Raw genomic sequence first — 23,889 nt, 5'->3', positions numbered from 1 at the left:
AGATTATGTAAAAACTACTTACACAAATCAAAAGAAAAAGATAAACAACAGGAAAATTTACCAAAAAACAGGAAAATTCAATTAACAGGAGAGAAAAACCAAAGGATGAAAAAAAAGTAAAATGTTCTATTTGTAACTAATTAGGCAAATGTGAAGTAAAGCCACAGTAAGATCTCATTACCATCAAATGAGCAAAAATTTTAAATTCTGACCATAACAAATATCGACAAAGTTATGAAACAGACAGTACTCTCATTTGCTGAAGAGGGGGTAAACTTGGCAGAGTAATGTGGCATTAAAAAAGCCTACCAACCAACATTGGCTCTTCAAGATATATGCTTCAGAGGAATTCTTGCCCAACATGAATAATAATGATCAGAGCAGCCTTGTTCATAATTGCAAAAATCTAGCTACAGCCACGGCATCATTCCCTACACCAAAAGACTGAAGGTTCGACCCCTGGTCAGGGCATATAGCTAGGCTGTGGGTTCAATCCCGGTCGGGGCATGTACAGGAGGCAACCAATTGATGTTTCTCTTTCACATCAATGTTTCTCTCTCTCTCCTCCCCCCCACCTCCCTACTTCTCTCTCTAAAGTAAATAAACATAGCCTCAGGTGAGAACTGAAAAAATAAATAATTTTTTTTTAAATCTAGGTACAATCTAAGTATACATCAACACTGATAAACACTGAAATTGACGTAGAGCTACATGTATCAACATGGGTGAATCTCATAAAGACTGCCAAGTGAAAATGCAAGTCACAGAAAACTATACAAACATTAAAAAAATGTAAAGCATGCAAAACAAAATATTATTTAAAGTAATACATGTTTCCAAAAACACATGGAAATAATAAACATCAAATTCAAGATGAGGCAAGACATGTTACGGAGGACTATCCAGGGGTTTCAGATTTATTGGTAATATTCCATTTTTTAACCTAAGTGATATAGATACATGGAAGTTATTTACATTATCCTCTATAATTCTTGGGTATGTAGAATACTTCATAATTCTTTAAGTAAAAGTGAGCAAAGAATTCAAAGTTATTTTTGAAAACAATGTTTTAATTTATAGAAATTTTATAGAAGTTATTTAAAACTGGCAAAATTAAGAATCTCCATAATATTATTTTACTCCTAAGAGTAAGCAAATTAAGGTAAACATCTGAGTTACAACTTCATAAATAATCATTTCCAAAATCATCACAATGTATACTACCATGAAATAACTGCTTTTCAGGGATAGCAGCTAAAAAACAACACAATATTGCTATGAGAAATGTTTAGTGCATTCAAGAGGGTCATTATTTCTAGGCTATAAGTAAATGCATATATACACAGTAAAGAGCTACCACAATTATAGTCTCAAAATACGATGGCAGGTACATTTCAAAATTATTTTTAAAGTTAAAGCAAATGTTTTCTTCCTTCCTTAAGTTATTCCTTTGGTTCACTTTGGGATACTTTCCAAACTAATTCCACTGCTGTGACCACTGAAGTCTCACCCAAAATTCTTACTCTTTTCATTTTATGCTAATCTTAAACAGTTCAGAATAACAGTACTCCAAGACTTGGAAGTTGACATCAAGAATAACAAATTTTCAGCCCTGGCTGGTGTGGCTCAGTGGATTGAGTGCCGGCCTGTGAACCAAAGGGTCACCAGTTCGATTCCCAGTCTAGGTCACGTACCTGGGTTGAAGACCAGGTCCCCAGTGCACCAGAGGCAACCACACACTGATGTTTCTCTCGCTCTCTTTCTCCCTCCCTTTCCCTCTCCAAAAATAAATAAATAAATTTTAAAAGCTAAAACAAAAATAAAAAAGAAATTTTCAATATTTACTACTCTTTCCCATTTGAGGGGCTGGGGGAGTGTGGAGCAGTTTGCTTTTAACCATCCACCAGAGCTGCTTCCTTTATTAACGTGGCATACTAATCCCTCTAACCCCGTTGCACCACTGCTGTATACGTTTATCACCTCCAGTAAACACAAATTACGATTAATTTTTAGTATCAATTTCTCTGCAGTAAAATACATCCTTATAAAATTCAAGTCTTGACAACTATAGAAATGACATAATATTACCCTATATTGTGACTAAACTCAAACAGGTAAAGCCATTTTTTAAAAACTTACACATGGACTTTGAATTAAACCTCAAAAGTATATCAACTCTTGAGCTCTGAAAGCAGTGTTTAATCTTTTTTTTATATCCATATTCTGTTTTGATTAACATATAAATATCTACTGCCTGCCATTACCATTGGTATATAAATATAAACTATTTTAATGTAGATGATGTTCTTTTCCAAACCACACAGCTTTGCAGGATTCTGATATTTGCTCTGGTTGAGATTCACTGATGAAGACCTATTAACAACTTTTAAAAATAGCATATTTCTAGATGCTTTCAATGAGCTGTAGGTACATATGAGAAAATATAAATGGCAGAAAATACAAAAAGAATCAACTTACACATACAACATATTTGTATCCAAGTCAATGCAGACAACATCTTGTGGTGGGTCATGGAGATCAAAATACCTTGAGTCAACTCCAACGATAAATGGTAAAGGTGCACTCAGCACTGCCGCCAGTGAAAGAGGACAAAGGGGAATATATGGGCATTGCCACTGAAAGGGAAAGATCATCTGGGAAAAAAGTTGTTTAAAATTAGCCAAGTTTGAAATTTACAATAAAATTATATATTTAACTAATATTATTGAAAAGGACCATTAAGAAGCAGTTAAGTCTAGTTTTTTTTTTACCTTCAATGTCATTCCAAAAACTAAATGATTATAAAACATTATTAAGCAATACTATGACCAATGTAATTAAAATCTTTAAGCATGACAATGATCACAAGCACAATAAAAATGCTAACAGCTCTTTGCATGTTAATTCTTCTAATGTCTATACAAAACCTACATTCACTTTTATGGAAAAATTCAAAGTAGAGAATTGCCTAAAAAATTAAAAACAAACTCATGATCTTTAAATCTCATTCATTTCATCCATCTCTTAAGCCTCAAAATAACCTTTGACTAAAAAATCAAACTAAGAGCACTAAGGAATCAAAAAAAAATTAAAATGATTCCCTTGGGAATGGTAACAATTGATTAAAAATTTCAACAAAATAAATTTCCTTAAAAAATATGAACAGTATAAGTGACAGCAAACTCACAGTTATTAACAACCACACCTAAAACCAAAACAAAAGCAAACTAAGCAAACAACTAGAACAGGAACAGAACCACAGAACTGGAGATCACATGGAGGGTTATCAACAGGGGAGGGGGAGAAGGGGGGGAAAAGTACAGAGAATAAGTAGCATAAATGATAGGTAGAAAATACACAGGGGGAGGGTAAGAATAGTGTAGGAAATGTAGAAGCCAAAGAACTTATAAGTATGACCCATGGGCATGAACTATAGGGGCGGAATGTGGGAGGGAGGGGGTGGGAAGGACGGAGTGGAGTGAAGGGGGGGAATGGGACAACTGTAATAGCATAATCAATAAAATATATTAAAAAATAAAAATAAAAAATAATTATAAATTTCCTAACCACTCAAATAAACATATAATGACTTCAGTGAAGCTTGACATCTTAAAAATAGTGTCAATATAAAACACACATAAAGAATCTTTACCATGTTTCCTTTATAAAGATCTACCTTAATTGTATCACATATGCTGATATTTAAGATAAAGTTAATTAAAAACCCAGATTAAATTTTAACAATTAGCTAATTAAATTTTTAATCACTGATGATAAAATTTTTCTTCTACTATAAAAAGCCTTGCTGTCCTTCAAGGTCTAGTTCAATTCTCATCTCATCTATTATCACTCACCCCAAAGAACTACTTAACTACAGCATTTACTATCTCTACCAGTTATTCCAGAAGGTTATTCAGAATTGGTTATTCAATCATTTACTTACTCTTCAAATATGTGCCAAGCACAGTTCTATATGATAGAACATAACAGTGAATAAAACAAAGATCCCTACCCTCATGAGGTATACAGTCTAACACAAAAGTCAGCAAACTTTTTCTGTACAAGATAGGAAATGTTGTAGGAATTGGGAGCCTATTTGTCACAAATAGGTAAAGGTGCGCTTCATGCACAAAAGCAGTCATTTTATGTAAATAAATGGCCAATCCCAATAAGCCTTTACAAAAACAGGTGGCAGGCAGGATTTGATTCATGGGCCATAGTTTCCCAACATCTGATCTAGCAGAAAGAAACAAAATAAACAGAAGACATAATAAATGAAATATGTACCATATCAGGAACTGCTAAGTGCTACAGAAAAATGAAAAAGTAAAACCAAGTGAAGAGGATTAGAGTTCACAAGAGAAGTGAGGGGAAACAAGTATTATTCAACAGGCCAAAGAGGCCTACCTCCTTTAAGAAAGTGACAACTGAACAGAAACCCAAAAGAGGTGAGGGAGGGATTTAGCCAAAGGGATATCTAGAAGAGTGCTTCAAAGAGAAAGAACAGCCAGAGCAAAGGCTTTAAGGTAGGGGGCTTGCCTAATATGCTTCAGGGTTAGCAAGGAGTCCAGTGTGACTGGAGAAGAGTGATCAAGGGAGAGAGTAGTAGAAAATGAGATCAGAGAACAGAGGCAGAGAGTCACTCACACAGGAAACTTGCAAGGCCTACAGATTTCATTCAGTGAAAAGTGTTTTCTGTTCAACATTACACCTGCAACTATGTAAAAAGTTTTATTATAAAACTATCTGACAGCAAAATATGACACCCTTGTCTTCACCTTTAACTTTTACAGTGCCATCCTAAACAGGGTCATTGTTACAAAAATGCTCACTGGTTTCAGCAATTCAGGGAGCTCTCCACCAACAGTTACATAAATTTCATGCAATCCTGCATTTTTCATAAAATTTCCAATTTCGTGTTGCGACTTTCGTACTTGTTCTTGAACTATACTGCTGAAATCAATCAAGAAACTGGGCCATAAAGATTCTGACAAAGGAGCATGCATCAACATTAATGTTTTACATGAAGGAATATTTGAGTAGGAACTTTCTAAGACCAGTCAGATCATTAACAAATATTTTCATGCAACTGTGGTGAGCACTAAAAAATCAAAAAAATAAAATGTAAAATGATTCAGTTGGGAATGGTAATAGTTGATTAAAAATTTCAACAAAAATAAATTTCCATGCTACCGTGGCGGTTTGAAACATTAATATATATGTAATGAAGTTCTTTGCCTCCCATAAACCACTTCACATGTAATCACTGTTTTCAGTTCTAGCAGCATTTCTCTGACCAGATTAAGATCTTGGAGACATATCCCATTTGATGACTTAACAAGTACTTATTCAGTGCTTACTCCAAGCTACTAAGTAAGCATTTGCACATTATCCTATTTCAAAATTACTTAGAATTTCCTGTATGTTACTGGCTCACAATGATTAAAAGTTAAAATTGGGAGAAAGTTAACTGTGTAATTTATTTCCATTAATATTAGGACAGCTGAAATTGGCCAGAGCCTCTCGTTTAATGCAATTAAGTTTCATTCACAAGTTTTATTATTCTGTAATCATATAGATTCTCTGAACAACTCTAAAATAAGAAAAACTAGAATTTGAAAGTTTCTCTCAAATAGAAAAATTTCTCTTTGCCACTCTATTCTTTTTATGTTAAACTTATATTGGTAATTTCAAAGTTGCTTTCATTGAAGGAAATTTGCCTTTAGAGTAAAAATTCTGTCCTTGATTCTGTAGTAAAAGAAAAAATTCTATACTTACAGCTACAACAGCTTCAGCTACTCCAGTCAACACAGCTGGCCTAAGAGAATGCAGCAGAATCTTACTCTCAAGTAAAACAAAGAGCAGCAGTGTTGCACAATTCTCAGGACCCAGATTCATTAACAAGGTGCTAAAGTTGGCTCCACTAGAAAAGGAGAGAAAGAGATGATTATGAACTATTTTGCTATAACATGTTAAGACTTGCTTATTAAATTATTTCCTAGGTATTAATAAAGTGAGAATCTAGTGTTGATTTCAAGTCCTGATTTAGTTATCACTGAAAAGTAGCAAATCTAATGAGAAAGTCTAACAGGGGTGTCCAACCTTTTGGCATCTCTGCCACACACTGGAAGAAGAGTTGTCTTGGGCCACACATTAAACACATTGCAACACATAACCACAAAAAAATCTCATAATGTTTTAAGTAAATTATGATTTTGTGTTGGGCTGCACTCACAGCTGCCCTGGGCTGCATGTGGGTGGACACCCCTGGAAGAGAATGATTCAAACTCATCCCTTGGTAACAAAGGGGTATTTATCAGGAAAGATATTCCTGAAGATCAACCAACCACATTAGCAGAACTCAAAAGAATGGAGGTAAGGGTTGGGTGGGGACTGGGAGGAACAATATATAAAGGCTTGTCAAACTGAAATAAACCTATGACTAAAGCCTATGTAAAGAAAGGGGTAAAAATAGCAAGAGATTATGCCAAAATAAAAACTACACAATTATGTTTGCATTTACAAAAGAACACAACAGCTGCAATGTGAATAAAGAACTACAAGAAGAAAAGAGTAGAAGGGTATCAATTAAAAGACACATAAGTAGTCCAAGTGAGAGATCATGCTAACCTGGACTAGTAATGCAGATGAAGAGAGGCTAATAGATTTAAAACATTTTAGGAGGTTAAAACCAGTTCACCTTGAACATTTAGTTATGAACTGAACACGAGGAGGGTAGAAAAGAAAAGGAAGGTATTCCTTACATCTAATCTTTCAACTCTCTTAAGTATTCCATATTTAAAATGGCCCCACCATCCATCCAGCTATCAAAGTTAGAAATCTTTAAGTCTGCTCTTACATAGTTTGTAATAGTTTGTAAAAATAGCACTTTCTTATCCTAACCCTTAAAATGTTTTAAAGTATTGTGCTCCAAATAAATAAATACATCATTTTAGATAACATTATTTACCTTAGTGGTAAAGGTGTGGAAACTGGCTGTGATAATATTAGTGCATCATGGACTGATAACTTAAAAAAAGAAAAAAAAGAAAGAAAAGATAAATTAACCAAGCCAATTTTGAAACCTAAATATTCAGATCAAGGATAAAATAGAAAATTCTGTGCAGACTAACACAACAGTTTTGGAAACATGTATTAAGATACAAAACAATAGCTATATTCATTCGGAGGTAACTGTATTAATTCTTTTTAAAGTGTTAATCCAATTGAATTTTGATTCAGTTAATTGCTTAAAATATAGGCATTTAAAAAGTATGAAATACTTTTTTAAAAAGGTTTTATTTATTTATTTTTAGACTGAGGGGAAGGGAGGGAGAAAGACAGGAAGAGAAACATTGATATAAGAGGAAAACATCGATTGGTTGCCTCTCATATGTGCCCTGCCCAGGATCAAACCAGTGCGACCTTTTGCTTTGAAAGAGGACACCCAACCGAGTTACACTGGCCATGGCTGAAATAATTGCTTTTTAAAAGCCTCAAATTTATTTACTCTACACACTACTAAGCACTTGGAAGTTACTTAATACATATTAAAACTTGCCAAACTGAAGCACATTCAAAATTAACAATATTTGACTTAATGCCACCATATCACATATAATGTTGGTAACACCTTGGAAAAAATTTTTAAATTGCTTGCCTCTATAGATCAATGCTACTCAAACTGCCAATATGCAAACTGTTATGAGTCCAGGAAGAGACAGTATGTAAATGGACAGCACACCACTAAGAAACTTTTATGGCAATCTGACATTGCTCAGACCTCCCAGACCACGATTGGTGAATTCATGTCTTTGGATGGGGTATAGACCTGTTCGTGTCCATACAGATCTCACACTGTAAGTTCCATATGTCACAAGCTGTATACTTATGTAGGTTTGGAAATAAAAAGAAACTAGGCCTTTAACACAGTTTGAAGAGCAAAGTATAGACTATTTCACTTTCACCCCCTAACCATAACTCATTTCATATTTAATATTAGTCACTCCTATATTAAAAACATGCCCATAACATAATCCTGGGTTTTTAAATTATTAAAATCAGCTACATAAATGCCATATATAGACCAATGTTGATAATGTCAGGAACCAAGAATTATAATTATTCCAATTCTGTATACACAAAATTAAAAAAAAAAACAGTACAAATGATGTTCAGTAAAGATATAAAATGCAGGAAATTCAAGGACTTTATGAATGCATACTGCTCCACTCAAACTCAAAGAGCCACAGAACTCCCACTCTGCAATGACTATGATGAACATATGTAGGGCTCCCCTCAAATACATGCTTTTTGGTTACCTGTACAAGGATTCTTGGTCTTTGTGGTGAAGGAAAAGGGATGTTCTGCATAAAATGTGAAATGTGCCTGGAAAAAATTTGGAAATAAAGATCAGAATTACTTTTCCAAAATGCTTCATAGATTTTAACAGAACTTAAATATCATTATATATCATCCCAAATATGACAAAGCCACTTACCTAAAATTTATCCTGAATAAATTTAGTATAAAGAAATGTACCCATCCTACTAAACTTCTGAAATGCACAATGTATGTCCTACTTAAAAGTCCATATTATTATTATACCCTATTATAATCAGAAAAATAAGAGTAACATGAGTATGGTTTTCATGAAAGAAGCAAATATTTATTGCCCTGGTTATCAGTGCCAATATGGGGACCAACTAAATGTGATATAATAAATTGAAACTAATAATTAATTTAATTTTTAATATAACTTTGGGCAAACCACTTACCCTCTCTGTTTTTCTACTTATAAATTATGTTTCATAAGTTTCTCAAGGTTTTGAGACCTTAAAGGCCATTATAATGCAAGTTACTACTTCAACTGAGAAACAAAATCTATCAGTACATTTATTTTCAAAAACTATTCATAAAAACTTACTTTTTCAAAAGTTACTAGCTTGTCACTCACATTAAATTTTAATTTGAACAATTTTAAGTTAATTTGGCAGCTGAAAGTTAAATGTAGAATTACGGACCATTCGATTGGCATTCCAAGGGCACAACCTGAAAGTCAAAACCGTATTTCTATACCAAGTTGTGACAAGTTTATGCACATCACTTTATTATTTTTTAAAGGTGATTTTGAACATCATTATTTTAAAACCTACAAATAATCACCCCCAATTTATCCACTAGACTAGTATGTTTTGCTGGTACTCTATATGCTACAATGTGAGATTTATAAGGAAAAAATCTATGTTTACATATACTGTAATATTGTACATTTCCACTGAACTCTTGACACCCTTGATTTGTTACAGGGTACATAATAAACAAAAGTCAGTGTGCCACTAGAAGTCAGAGAAGTGTGGTTTTCAAAACACGGGGGCTCCACATATATTCTTCTTGCTTACAAAAGATGTCCATGACAAAAGGGATTATAAATCAAAGGGAAAACATTTAGAATTCTGTCAATGCTAAAACTAAAACCTCACTTTTAATATCAATTAACTCATTCTTATTAATCTCTAGATCAGTTTAGAAATGTTCTATAGTTAGAACTTGGAATGGCCACTTGTATGATTGGGTATGTATATGTGTGTGTGCATAAACAGCTATTTTTCTCTTGGTTATCAGAGAATGAATAAGAAGAACACACACAATACAATGTATCTAAGTTCCTTCCTCAGCTGAATTCTCAAAAGATTATTATTTGGTCATCCTTACCCACCACTCCTCAATTTTAAATTCACAGTCAATAATTCAGATGAAAAAGGGAGAAAGTAAAAAGTAGGGTGACGTGACTCTCCTTCCAACTTTGCCACTTAAAGTAAACAACAAAATAATATACAATATATATACTCAGTTTTTCTACCAGACATCTCTTTAATCATTATACATACTTTTCAATGGGAAGAGGATGTGGTCCAGACACAGAAAGTTTGTAGATAAACATGAGAAATTTTCTAAAAGCTTCAAAAAAGGGCCAGTGTGAGAGTAAACAAATGCATTTGTTTGAATTGATGGATTTGGAGACCATTTTTCTCCCCACAGGTGTCAACAGGCCCAGCTGCATAAGCTGCTTCTCTGTTAGGAGTTCACAAGAGTAAGGCTCATAAAACTGGATGGCAGCTCCATATACCTACAGAGCAACAGAATTCCACTGTAAGATTTGAGGATTTTTTGAAATTAATTTCTCTTATTCCACAAAAATATTTGCTTAGAATGCATGACAGATAAAAAAAGAAAAATCTAGACATTGCTGATGGGAATATAAAATGGTGTGGCTCCTGTGGAAAACAGTTTGGAAGCTCCACCAAATGTTAAATAAAGAATTACCAGTTGATATACAGCAATTTTACTCTTAGGCATATAAGTACAAGGAGGGGACCCCAAAAAAGGAAGTTTTTTTAAATAAAAAATTGCATTATTTATTCTTACATGTTTAAACTTCAGTCACCTTCAAAGTATTCTCCATTTGATGCAATACACCTATTGAGATGTTTTTTTCACAGCTCAAAACAGTTTTCGAACTCACTGATTTTGATGCCTTCTATTGCTTCTGGAGTTTTTTATTTCATCTCTTCCACATCAGCAAAATATTTCCCTTTGAGGAGTTTTCTCATCCAGGGAAACAAAAAAAGTCACTCAGGGCAAGATCAGGTGAATACAGAAGGTGAGGCATGGAAGGTCATGACGTTTTTTGGTCAAAAACTGCTGAATGCTCAGTGCAGTGTGGGAAGGTGCGCTCGTAAATCACTCTTCATGAAATGGGCAAATGCATTGAAAGATTCTTCAAAAAAATTCACTGAAGCAGAACACAGCCTCTCACAATAACACCAACTGGTACACTGATACATATGAGTTCCTAGAACACTCACCAAGCGGGGGAAACCCTCCAGAAAGTAATTACAGGATTTTTTTGGGTCCCCCCCCTTATTCATTCCCTGCTTTTGAAAGGTCACATTATGCCACATCACTTTTACAAAAGACATACATCACCTGATTATGCTAACAGAAATAAGTCCAAAGGGGGTTTTCATTTTTATAAAAAAGGGCAAATAGCAAAAATAGCATTCAGCATTTGTTTTGCAACCACTGTTATGAAGGCAGTATGCACCACAGCAGTGAGAGTGGCACCACCAAACTCCTTCCCAAGGAACCACACTCAGCATCCCCACGTCATGCCCCCATACTTTAAACTGTGTCTGTGAGCATCTGTGCTTTATCTCGATTTATTTTGTGTTTCAGTTAGCAAGATGTGTCCTAAGGTATCAGAAAAGCCTAAATGAGCTCATAAGGGTGTTTGTTATGCTTAACATAAAGTGACATAATTAAGCATTTTGATCATGAACTAAATAAAGACATCCTACATGTGTTGAACTTGCCTGGTCCACCATTTGTACTTATCTACATGAAGAGAGAAAGAATCTTGAGAGCTGCCAAAATTACTATTGGTTCTGTTAGTAAAAGAGTGGTCTCCTTTAGCTGGCATCCAGTAACGGATAAAATGAAAAGTCTATTGTTTAAGTGGATTGACAGGTGTATAAAGCATGATGTGTATTTATCATATCATTCCTGCTTTTACTATATGTGTTACTTAAGGTTTCATGTGTTATTTAATATGGTTTGACAGGTTGTTTTTGGACTCTAGTAGTGCTCAAAATTTTTTTCTATATAAATTAGTGGCAACTGTTTCTTCACTTTACACCATTTTGTCTTGCAAAAGATTTCATTGAAATGTTCTACTTTTGGAGAATAGGGGAAATCTGTATACCCAAAAGAATTCAAAACAATGACTCAAACATATATTTGTACCAATGTTCATAACTGCATTCACATTAGCCAAAGAGCGGAAACAACCCAAATGTCCATCACGGGTGGATAAACAAAATGTGGTATATACAAGCAATGGAATGTTATTCATCCTTTAAAAAAATGAAATTCTGACAGATGCAGCAACATGGATGAACCCTGAAAACATTACACTAAATGAAATAAGCCAAATACAAAAGGACAAATATTATATTATTCCATTTATGTGAGCTACCTAAATAGGCAAATTTGTAGAGACAAAAAATAAAATAGAGGTTACCAGGGACTTGGATGGAGTGAGGGAAACTTGTTTAGGGTAATGAAAAAGTTCTCAAACTGGATAGTAGTATATAAATCTTCCAACTATTCTGTTATGTATATAGCACATTAACCCTTGTCTTTATAGATACAACACTCCCACATAAAATTATTTCAAAGTGATCTCAGAGGTTTTTTTAAATAAGCATATCAATGAGGCTTGTTGTTCTCTAGTGGTTAAATTTGGTAATTCAAGAGTCCAAAGATCTTAAAACTTTCATTCATATTTAAATCTTTCAGATAAGAGAATCAGTAAATGACTGTCAAGCTAAAGAGTTAGCTTAGTTGTCAGCAATCCATTTAATGTAGTTTGTCTTCATTCAGTGAGTATTTTACTATATTCCAGATACTGTGCTGGATCTTAAACTTCATTGTCTTTAATACAGTGGTTCTATACTTGTAGCCTATATAATGAGGCCACAGATATATTTTGTTTGAGCCACAAGATTCAGCTTTGGTTAGTTATAATTTTCAATAAAATTGCCTATTTTATCAAATTTCCTAAGAAAATTTTCAATTTTGAATATCTACTATATCAGTTTTATTTTCTAATATTTATTTCTAATATCTTTTTATTTCAAAATATCACTCTATGTCATTATTACTGCTTTATATATGTTCTCAATTTTTGACTATTGCAAACAAAGCATATACATGTTTTTCGAAGATTTATACACTCTTATCTCTTAGGATATGCTCAGGACTGTAATCACTGGATCACAGGGTAATTTATTTTCCTTGCTGATGATGTAGAAGTTCTATATTTATTTTGGATACAAGACCTATTTTGAATACATATATCACACTATTTTCTCTCAATATGGGGCCTACTGTTTCACTTTCTTCATGATATCTTTGAATGAATAGATGTTCTTAACTCCAATGAGGTCTATTATTCATCTTTTCTCTAGTGGCTAGTGCTTTCTGAATGCTGTTTAAATTATCTTTGCTTACGCCCTCCATTTTAATATATTATGTTCCTTCTGACCCTCGTTGTTGTTGAGAAATTAGCCAATCTAATAGTTGTTACTTTGAAAGTAAATGTCTATTCTTTTTGTTGATTTTTGTCTTGGTGTCCCTATATAAAAAGAGGTGGTTTTGTGTTTTTACCTTTTTTCTACTGAAGCTTCAGAGTATATCTTTAATCCAAAGACTCAATTTTTCATCAATCCTGAAAAACTCTCAACCAATTAACTCTTTATATGCTGCCACTCCTTTTTCTGGTCTCTCCTGAAATCCATTAAATATCTATTGGTCCTTATAATTCTATCCTGTACATATTTCTAAACTCCTTTTATGTTTTATGTTTTTCCATGCTACACTTTAAGTGGTCTCTTCCACTTCATTAATTCTCCTTTCGTGCATGTCTTCTCTGTTATTTAAACCACTCACTGAATTCAATTTTAAGAACCATATTTTTTACTTCTAGACATTTGATTCTTTTCCAATCTATTTGTTTTTCAAAATATGCTGTTTTTCTTTGATGCTTTAAGCCCCTCTTTTAGATCTTGAATCATTTCAATTATATATTCAATCTATAATATCCTTCATATTGTTATTCTTTCACTTCAATATCTTGAAGGTCTAATCCAGCTTTGAATTATGAGTCTTATCAAGTCTTCCTATAGCTGCTATGTCTTCTAACGTTTACTATAATCTCATTTTAAGGCCTGAGTTTTGTGGGTGTCTCTTCCGAAAGACTATATTTGCTTCTGTAGAAGCTTCAGGGTTATCAACATCCTGCTACCAGTTTTCATGCTGACCTTTCACCTTGGGCATTACAGTATTTAAACCAAAATGTATTCTGTTCAAATAATTCTAACATTCAAATAAAACTTAGGCCACAATAATCATTTTACAGGATTAAAACATGAACAAAATAAGTTAAATAAGAGAGGAAAAATATACCTTTTCAGCAGAAGAACCTGTCAGGACAAAAGTTGAAAAAACTGGAAGTGGGTATTTGGTTTGAGGATCCCAACATTCAATAGTAGCTCCCATCGGAAGGCAGAACAGAGGTACAGATTCTGAAAGTGGAAATGACTCATAATCATCTTCTGGATATCTAAAAATTAAACCTTTTGGAGAAAGGAGACAATGATAAATTTTTTTAAATAGTTACTTTTCCATATATTACACGTGATACGTTACTAGGACACTCGAATGGCAAATTTCATAGAAATATTTGTGTGTGAAATTTTAAAATCAATTTTCCTCTTGCCATATCAGAAATTTTAAAAAGATCAACAAATTTGTCCTTTTTTTTAACCTATGGACTTTTAGTTATAAAATGTATTAAATATACTGGTTAAAACTGCTCAACAGGATCACAAGTCTTAAGGTATTTTCTTCTACATACTGCCAATATCTTACAGGAATGGTAAAAATACACAGGAAAATTTATCATTTCAGTTACTTCAGTTAGACTTCCATAAAAAATTCAGGGAAGGGACAATTATTATGAAATAATACCAAGAAAACAGAAACTATCACAAGCCCCTAAATTCACCTTGAGAGAGAAGCAGTGTAAAAGGCATGCAACATGGAAAGTAAATGAGAAACCATTTATGACTGAGTAGAGAGTATGTGAGACCAAGTAAGCAGGCGTGTGGGGGAATGCTCTGAGAAGCATAACAAAGTCCTTTCATAATAAAGTAGCTCCACAGCATTAGTTCCTTAGTCTTTATATGCAGACTACGTCTAAGCTAAACACTTGAAAATCAATAGCAGATTTTTGAGTCCAAATTCAGTCTTCAAAACTCTGTATTCTAAATTGTTTCATAAAAAATACCTGAGTACTTTCACAAAGCTCATTTCTGTTAGGTTCTTTTTTAAGTGATACTTTCTCCCCACCAAAAAAAATAGTTCAGGAAAATCGTATACAATCAACACATTACAGCAATATTAACAGTATCACATTTTAAAATGATACTGAATTTATAATTTTTATATTATAAATTAAATGGTTTAATTCAGTAGTATGACTGTCTCTATGAGGACAATGAACATTTTTCAGATATAAATTTGCCTAACTTCTTTGAAGTAAAACTTTATTCCAAAAATTGCTCAGATCAAAAAGTATTTGACAGTGCTTGTTTCCACAAAAAAAGTATTCCAGTATTTCTCTTTTATTTACAACTGGAACATACCTGTATTTTCAGTCTTTATCCCACCATACCAGCGGGATGAAGAGGTCACACTTAAATCTTTACAGCCCTTGACACTTTACTGTGCAGTAAGTATGTGGCGATAGATTTCTCAAACACTTCATGGCAGAAAAGTTTCTCAGGCCCTCCTCTCCTCCATATAGCTGATTCTTTGCAACAAGGGAGAAAGGAAGCAAGTCCACCTTTCATGGCAAGTAACATGTGGTTTCAAATCAGACACACAGAGATAAGAGAAGGAAATATAAGAAGTAAAGATGCAGTTTGACACCTTCCTGACTGCCAAAATAAAAAAGATCAGAGAGTAAGCAGTTTTCCACTGAACTGTTAAATCTATTAGTGTACACAAAAAGTCTATATGTTTATTCCACAAATGCTTGCTTGGGATGAAGGTTTCTATTTAATTAACAACACTTTTTGGGGGGATGGGGAGGAGAGACAATATTAATATATCTTGTAATATATAAAATGTATTTAAGAAAACTTATACCTTTACATGCTAAAATTAGAGATAATTTCACGTATAAATCAATTCTGCAAAAAAACGTAAGGGAGCATACATTGCCTCTCCTAATGAAATGTTAATGTGCAATAATAACTACAGGAACAGACAATTTTTTAAAAAATGTACTTACCAGCTTTGTATGCTATTGAATTAGAAGCAGGCACAGACTTCTTATAACACAAAAACACACTGGAACCCCACTGTAAAATATAAATTATGTTTAAAAAAAAGACAAAAGAGAAAAAATTTCATTTTGTTGAATGTCATTTACAGATTCTGATTATTTATTCAGGGAAGTCTATTTAAAATACATATTTACCAAAACAGACTATACAGTATAAAATACAGCAAAACATGAAGTTGAGAACACCAGAAGAGTAAAATAACATTGCCACAAATATCAAACTGACGTGAAGGCAGTTTCAAAAAGTTCAGAATTCTATAATCATCCAGTACTGCCTATATTTGAGAGACAAAACAAAGTAGAATGAGCACTAGAGTTCAAACTAAGAGAGATACCAGGGTGCTATAAAGTGATTACCCCCAGAGGCAAACCTGTCTTGATAATAGCCATGGATGCATTAGATATCTCTGCTTATACCACATGTAAGCTAATACTAGTTTGATGTAAACGTATTTTTCAAAATAAATCTAACTCAATAGCAAACTTTAGTCTCATGAAACTATAAATCAAATGTATATCTTCAATTTTCCTCTTCATTGGAGCCCTTTTAAAAAATATGTAAATATTTAAAACAAATGCATATAAGGGGGTCCCCACCCAGTCTCCCTGCAGTTGTCCTTATGAAACACCACTGAAACCTAAAAGCTAATAAAACTGCTATATAATAGTGCAACAAAAGGAATATTAGCATGTACCCCCCCAAAAAAAATTCTGACTTCAAGTATCTATTTTCTGGGTGAAATTATTCTAAGATATCAGGTAGGTAAAGGATTTTTTAAATTATAATGAATCAAAAATTAGCTAAAAATAACAAAAAACATGAAAGTATAAACTGAGACTAAATTACATGCCTGATAATAAATAGGAATCCAAAAATTATCTTTTGAAAATATGAAGCTGAAAATGAAACTTTATTCTTACCATTCCACAATTTAAGTTTTTGTCAACTTTGCAGAAAGTATGAGGAGGGGTTTCTCCTTTACTGGTTACAATAACACAAATATCTGTTACAGCCAAGGAATTCTGGGGTCGAATTAGAGGAGCCCTTCGATAAGTGATAAAGATTCTTTGTGAAGTAGTTGAACTATTGTTGACATTGGCACAGCGACCATAGGGTGTGGCTTGGATCACTTCACATCCTGGAATAAGCCTTTCTTTCCCTTCATATAGAACTCTGCAAGGCAAGGAGGGGAGAAATGGGTAAGTAAACAAATTTCAGATTAATGCTGGTTTTCTTCTTGAAAAAAAAAAATTGGGTCTCTATCTACTGTCTCCCAAATCTTAACTGCAAACCAAAACTAAAATTATTACTTTGGGAATTATAAGTCTCTTTCCTACATTTAAACAGCTATATAATTTTAAGACGTGTAAATAGGATCAAAGAACTTGATTTTTTTGTTGCTTATTATAAGAAACATGAAACAAGAAAAGGGCAGTACCACAAACATGTTCAGGTCAATTCCTAGAGAATGAGTAATCAGATACTTTCACAAAATACTTGTTCATAATTCCTGTTAAAATCTTGCCTTTAAAACTCCCTTATTTATTGGATAAGCTAATAAATAAAAAAGATATCTCATGGTCATGGATAAGCAACTTAATATGGTAAGATGTATTTCCCAAATAGAGCTACAGAGTCAATGCAGTTCCTATTTAAATCCTAGTTGCCTTTTTTCTTGTAGAAATTGGCAACATGTCCTTTAAGTTCATATGGGAATGGAAGGCATATGGTATTATAGGAACAAATTTGGAAGACTCACACTCCCCCATTTCAAAACTTATCTTCTATTACCTTTTCTACATGTTTGAAAAATTTCAAAAAACATAAGTGCTGGAGGAAAATACTAATTTAGAAGTCAATGAATCTGATAAATGGAGGAAGATAAGAACTTTGGACAGTAGTCTATGATTCCTTTTATCTTAATAAACATACCTGACATATATTATCCTGTTAAATTATACTTTATAGAATATTTAGTATTAATGAGGGAATATCATATCTTACTTATTTTAATTAAACATCTTTTCCAGAAAATAAAAACTATTTTTGTAAATATCTCAGTTTATAAATCAGTCAAAAAGATCAAAAGGTGGACAATGGTGTTTCATATTTAAATGAGATGGGTACCTGTCTTATAGTGGCTAATAGGCTTTCCAAACCTCACCAATATGCTTAGTGGACAGGGACAGGTAAAAACATTTAGATCACCAGATACTGACAATTATTCGATCTCGAGAGAAATATTTACCACGATGATTAGCTCAAAGACAACCACGCACTGTAGCAAACCTGGATCAGTAAACTACAATAATAGAAATTAGATGCCTTACAGAACCGCAAAGTTATATATGAAAGAGCCACTTGCAATATGAAAGCATCTAACTATCTAAATCATCATTTTATGTTTAAGTTGTGCCACTCAACACAAGAAACAATAATCTTTTGGAGATTCGCATCCTTTCAATTATGACTGAATGGTGGGGGTCTGGGAAGAGAATGTAAAAAGATGGCTTTGAAAGGATGGCTAACAGGGAACAGTGAGGGCTAGAACCTAAGTCCCTAACTGGTTTCCCTTCAATTGACAGGGATATTATTAAAAAATTTACCCTACAGTCATCTTTCTATGGATATTACCTATCTTAAGACAACCATAGAGAAATTTTTAAAAAAAACACACGTCCTGTATCCCTCCACCTCAACCACTAATTTGTGTTCATACTCATTTCAACTTTCCCCTTCTCAAAGGAAAAGCCCCTCCCATTAAAAGCTAATCCACGCACCTATGCTGTTCCTATTACCCCTTTAATCTGTTTCATAATTTGTTCTGTCAAATATCTCCTCTTACTCCTATATTTCAGCTCCTCCTTCGCCAGTGGTTTCTTTCCTTCAATATGAAGATGCTGCAAGGTATGAGAAACCCTTGACTCTACATCCCCTCCCTCCCCAGGTATCCTAAAACATTGCTTCTGAGGATTTTGTTAAAATTGCAGATTCTGATTCAGTAAACCTGAGGCAGTGCCTGAGATTCCGAATATCTAACATGATCCCAGGCACTATGAACAACATGGGTCCATGAACAACACCTGGAATAGCAAGTCCCATTACTATTTCCTCTTTTCTTTAAAAGCTAAGCTTTCCAAAAGAAGGTTCTATAACTTCAAGTGCCAATCATTTCTCAACTCTTTCGAACCTGGTTTCTGTAACCAATGATCCTATGAAGTTGTACGACCACCATCCTAACTGAACTGAGTTGAAGGAAAATGATGTGGGTAAACAGAGTGGATGATACTGAAGGAGTTAAATGATGCTGCTAAAAGTTCAAAGTAAGATAAGGACAAATAGTCCTTTAGCTTTGGAAATTTAAATGTAATGAGGACCTTAGGATAATTTCACCACAGCTCTACTGCAACACTGGAGGAAGTGATGAACATGACAAGTGGTGGTCAAATGCAGCAGCTCACTACCTTAGTAGCTGAACTATCAACAGAATAACCAGCAACCAACAGCTTAAAAAAATTCACCAATCAGGGAAATTTGTATATATAATGATACTAATGAATTAATCATTTTTTGAGATGTGATATTATAGTTACATTAAAAGAGAAAGAGATTCAACATAAGAAAATCAGTTGATATAACATATCACATAAACAGAATGAAGGAAAATCCGCATGATTATCTCAATTACTTAAGAAAAGGCATTTGACAAAACCCAACACATTTTTATGATAAAACTCGCTCATAAAATCAGTAATAAAAGAACATAGGGAACTTTCCTTAACATGATAAATGGCATTTAAGAAAAACCCAGAGCTAACATCATATTCAATGGTGAAAGACTGAAATCTTTCCATATGAGATTAGGAATGAGGCAAGGATGCCTGCTTCTATCACTGCTGTTCAACACTGTACTCTAAGTTCTAGGCAGACCACGAAAACAATCAGTGCAGGGGGCAAATAAAACAAACTACAATGGAAGGAATAAAATTATTTCTATTTGTAGAGGATACAATCTTCTTACTTTTAAAAGTCCCCAGAAATCCACATGAAAGCTATTAGAGTTAATATGTTCAGCAAATTTGCAGGGTCCAACATTAACATATGAAGTTAAATTTCAGCTGTGTCAGCAACAAACAATCCAAAAAAGACATTAAGAAAACAATCCCATTTATTGTGTAATAAAATACTTAGAAATAAAATTAATCAAGGATGTGAAAGACTAAATGCCACAAGGCATTGCTGAAAGAAATTTAGAAACACCTAAATAAAAAGAAAGACCTTTCATGTTCATAGGATGGAAGACAATATTGTAAAGATGGCAATGCTCGCCAAATAGATCTACAGATTAAATACAAACCCCATCAAAATTCCAATGGCATGTTTTGCATAAAAGGACAAGCTGATCAGAAATACTTCCCAAGATACTCTTAGGTACCTATAATATGTTTTTTCTAACTGATAATTGTAATATACAGAACAGTGTAACATATGACATGTATATTTGGAAAAATATTATGTATATTATAAAAGCACATTTGGAAACAAGGCTTTTACAAAGAATGTTCATTAGCTGTGGCCTAGATAGTAAGTATCTCATAACAACTACACTTCTTCTCAACTATAAATACCCTCTCCTCATGGCACTAAAAACCTCACAATACAATTATAGTTTTTAAAGCAGAATGCTCCTTTGTTAAATATGTTCAGGACTTTGATAAAACCCATCACATAACCCAAGGAGCTCCTTTAAAAAATGCTTTTATTGTAGCTTCTTGTTCTTTTATGGTTAATTAATAAGATGATCTGATAAGTACAACAAAAACAGAATCACATTTCAGGCTCTAAGGTCTTCATTTCAATATTCTTTTGAAAGAAATTTATCCAATGATTCAAGCACAATGCAAAGAAATTCAGTAAAGGTGGATAGAGATATATAGTATCTTATAATACTTAAACCTGAAATAACAAATAATAGTAGAACTATCAAGGATTTCAAATTCCTATTCCCATGCACCTGAAATAATTTTTTTCCCCTTCACTATAGCAAAAGAAAATAAGTCACAGTACCCAATGTCGGTAAGGGGTGGTTTATCTCTTCCTCTTTTATAACAGAGGAAAAGTTCTGGGCTTTTCAGACTTCCATAGTTCAAGTTTGCTTGGAGAGCTGATGGAGTGGCTTCAACACAGGTGTAACCTTCAGGTACTGTTTCCCCAGCTGATTTGTTAATAACTGCAATGTCTATAATTGGAGCTTTAGGTCCAGTTGACTTAGTATCTAAACGATTTATTTCTTGATCCAACAGAGTAGACATATCAGTGAGACCTGCCACAACAAAGTAGTCGGTCACTCTTGGCCCTTTGTCTTCTATCATGGCTATTATATTTCCTAGAAGAGAGAAAAAAAATCAATTAAGTAAAATACTTTATCCTAACTCACTAAAATTAAAATATTCCTGAGTTAACCGTAATCAACTAACACACTTCCCAGTTGGAGTTATAATCAAAGGGCTGTCATTCTGTGGAAGCATGTGTTAGTATTATCTTGTGAGTTTTTACTTCCTGCAACGTATAAATTGGCAGCATCACTGAATTTATAAGGCTACTATGATCCTTTCATGTGCCTAAGCCTCTGTAAAGAATACCCAAATTGTCAGAGTTATGGTATGTTCCTTCGAGCAAAATACACTTAATGAACAATATTTATACCACCTTAAAAATCATTCTCTTTTAAGTTACAGAATTCCTAAAGCTAAACTTTACATTTAAACAAACAATTCGGCAATCTTCCAGTCAAGATGGCAGTGTAGGCAGCCATGGCTTACGTCTTCGCACAACCACATTAAAATTACAACTAAAATACACAACAATCATCCCTCACAACCATCAGAAATAGAGTTAAATGGAAGTCTGACAACTATAGAATTAAAGAAACCGCATCCATCCAGACTGCTAGGAGGGGCACAGATTCGGAACGGGCTGTTCCCTCACCCACATGTAGAGGATACACATTCAGGAGGATATCTCCACAGGGAGGAGTCCCAGCCCCACACCAGGCCCCCCAGCCCAGGGTTCCACTGCCATGAAGATAAGAATCCACAACTTCTGGCTGCAAAAACCAGCGGGGATTGAGTTGGTGGAAAAAACCGCTGGTGCCCCAAGCACTTCCTCCTAAAAAACCCACACACAGACTCACCTACTCGGACTAACTCCCTCTAAGCTCCTGCACCAGGGTAGCAGCTTCAAAGGCACCAATGGTAAACAGGGAGAAACTGAAGTGTCTGGTATCAAGGCAATCAGAGGCCACTGTCCCTTTTCTAAACCCTCCCCCGACAAAGCCCACAAGCTGGTACCATAGCTGAGACTCCATCAACCTGGCTAACACTATTTGAGAATCCCAGAGACTCTGACCCACACAACTTACAGGCCCAGGCTGCTTTTCCATATGAAGGCTGGCTTGGATCCTGCTTCACAACTTCCTAAATCCTATCAAACAAGTAACAGCTGGCCTCCGTGAGCCCCAGGCCTGGCACTACCAGCAGCCAGCCTAGATTAACAGCTTGGCTTTGCCTGGGAATCTCCCAGCTCGGCATAAGTAGCAGCCATCTCAGAATGCTTTACAGCCCAGACAGGGTGGCCCTGGACAAAACACAGATGGGGGCTGACCTTTGCCTGCACCACCCAGGAAACCACAGGGCCAGCACATCCAGTGGACAACTACAAACCACATTGGAGCAACACCACCCTGACTCTGCACAGCTAATCCTCTTTGGAGGGCAGAGGTTGGTGGTAAGTGGTCACAGCCAATCCTTGCAGCTGACTGGCTTGGGTAAATCCCTGCCATTGACCTGCCAACAGCAATCAAGGCTCAACTACAAGAGGAAGGTGCACTCAGTCCACACAAAGGACACACCTCCAGTACCCAGCCTGGGTGATGGGGGAAGCTGTGCACTGAACCCTACAGAAAACCTACTACATTGTGCCACACTACCACCAAGACACAGAGTCAAACCAGCTCTACCTCATACACAGAAACACAGGCAGATTGCCAAAAGGAGGAGACAAAGAAACACGGCCCAAAGGAAAGCACAGATCAAAACTCCAGTCCTAGCTGGTGTGGCTCCATGGATTGAGCGCCGGCCTACGAACCAAAGAGTTGTGGGTTTGACTCCCAGTGAGGGCACACGCCTGGGTTGCAGGCCAGGTCCCCAGTAGGGGGCGTGCAAAAGGCAACCATACATTGATGCTTCTATCCCTCTTTTTCTCCCTCCCTTCCCCTCTATATAAAAATAAATAAAGTCTTTAAAAAAAAAATCCAGAAAAAGAGCTAAATGAAACAGAGATAAGCAATCTATCAGAAGCAGAGTTCAGAACACTGGTTATAAGGATGCTCAAGGAACTTAGTGAGGACCTCAGCAGCATAAAAATATCCAGTCAGAAACAAAGGATACACTAATTGAAATAACAATTTACTGGGAAACAACAGTAGAGTGGATGAAGCCAAGAATCAAATCAATGATATGGAACATAAGGAAGCAAAAAACAACCAATCAAAACAAGAAAAAAGAAACAAACAACAACAAAAAATGAGGATAGTCTTAGCAGCCTTTGGGACAACTTCAAGCATTGCAACAGTCACATCACAGGGGTGCCAGAAGGAGAAGAGAAAGAAATTGGAAATCAATTTGAAAAAATAATGAAAAAAACAAAGTCCTTAATTTGGTGAAGGAAGTAAACATGTAAGTTCAAGAAGAAAGAGGGTCCCAAACAAGATGGATGCGAAGAGTCCCACTCCAAGACACATCATAATTAAAATGCCAAAGATTAAAGATAGAGAATCTTAAAAGCAGCAAGACAAAAGCAGTTAGTTACCTATAGGGGAGTTCCCATAAGGCTGTCAGCTGATTTCTCAAAAGAA

The 23,889-nt window shown here is 34.7% G+C and overlaps 1 protein-coding gene across 3 annotated transcripts in view; it reads right to left on the bottom strand.

The window, feature by feature from the left end:
- DENND4C (DENN domain containing 4C) overlaps positions 1-23,889 on the bottom strand; it is a 130,630-nt gene that overhangs the window by 66,343 nt on the left and 40,398 nt on the right. For all 3 annotated transcript variants that reach the window (XM_053924738.1, XM_024558410.3, XM_045193738.2), the window contains exons 2-10: positions 21,042-21,360; positions 16,895-17,147; positions 15,920-15,989; positions 14,029-14,198; positions 9,891-10,129; positions 8,322-8,388; positions 6,971-7,029; positions 5,779-5,923; positions 2,479-2,654 (exon numbers count right to left, since the gene is read on the bottom strand). In XM_053924738.1, the coding sequence (XP_053780713.1) occupies positions 2,479-2,654; positions 5,779-5,923; positions 6,971-7,029; positions 8,322-8,388; positions 9,891-10,129; positions 14,029-14,198; positions 15,920-15,989; positions 16,895-17,147; positions 21,042-21,346 (1,484 nt within the window). In that variant the 5' untranslated portion in view covers positions 21,347-21,360. The remainder of the gene's footprint in view (positions 1-2,478; positions 2,655-5,778; positions 5,924-6,970; positions 7,030-8,321; positions 8,389-9,890; positions 10,130-14,028; positions 14,199-15,919; positions 15,990-16,894; positions 17,148-21,041; positions 21,361-23,889) is intronic.

Source organism: Desmodus rotundus, chromosome 1 (assembly GCF_022682495.2).
Source record: "Desmodus rotundus isolate HL8 chromosome 1, HLdesRot8A.1, whole genome shotgun sequence".
NCBI classification, from domain to species: Eukaryota; Metazoa; Chordata; class Mammalia; order Chiroptera; family Phyllostomidae; genus Desmodus; species Desmodus rotundus.
This window is presented reverse-complemented; position numbering and strand designations above follow the sequence as displayed.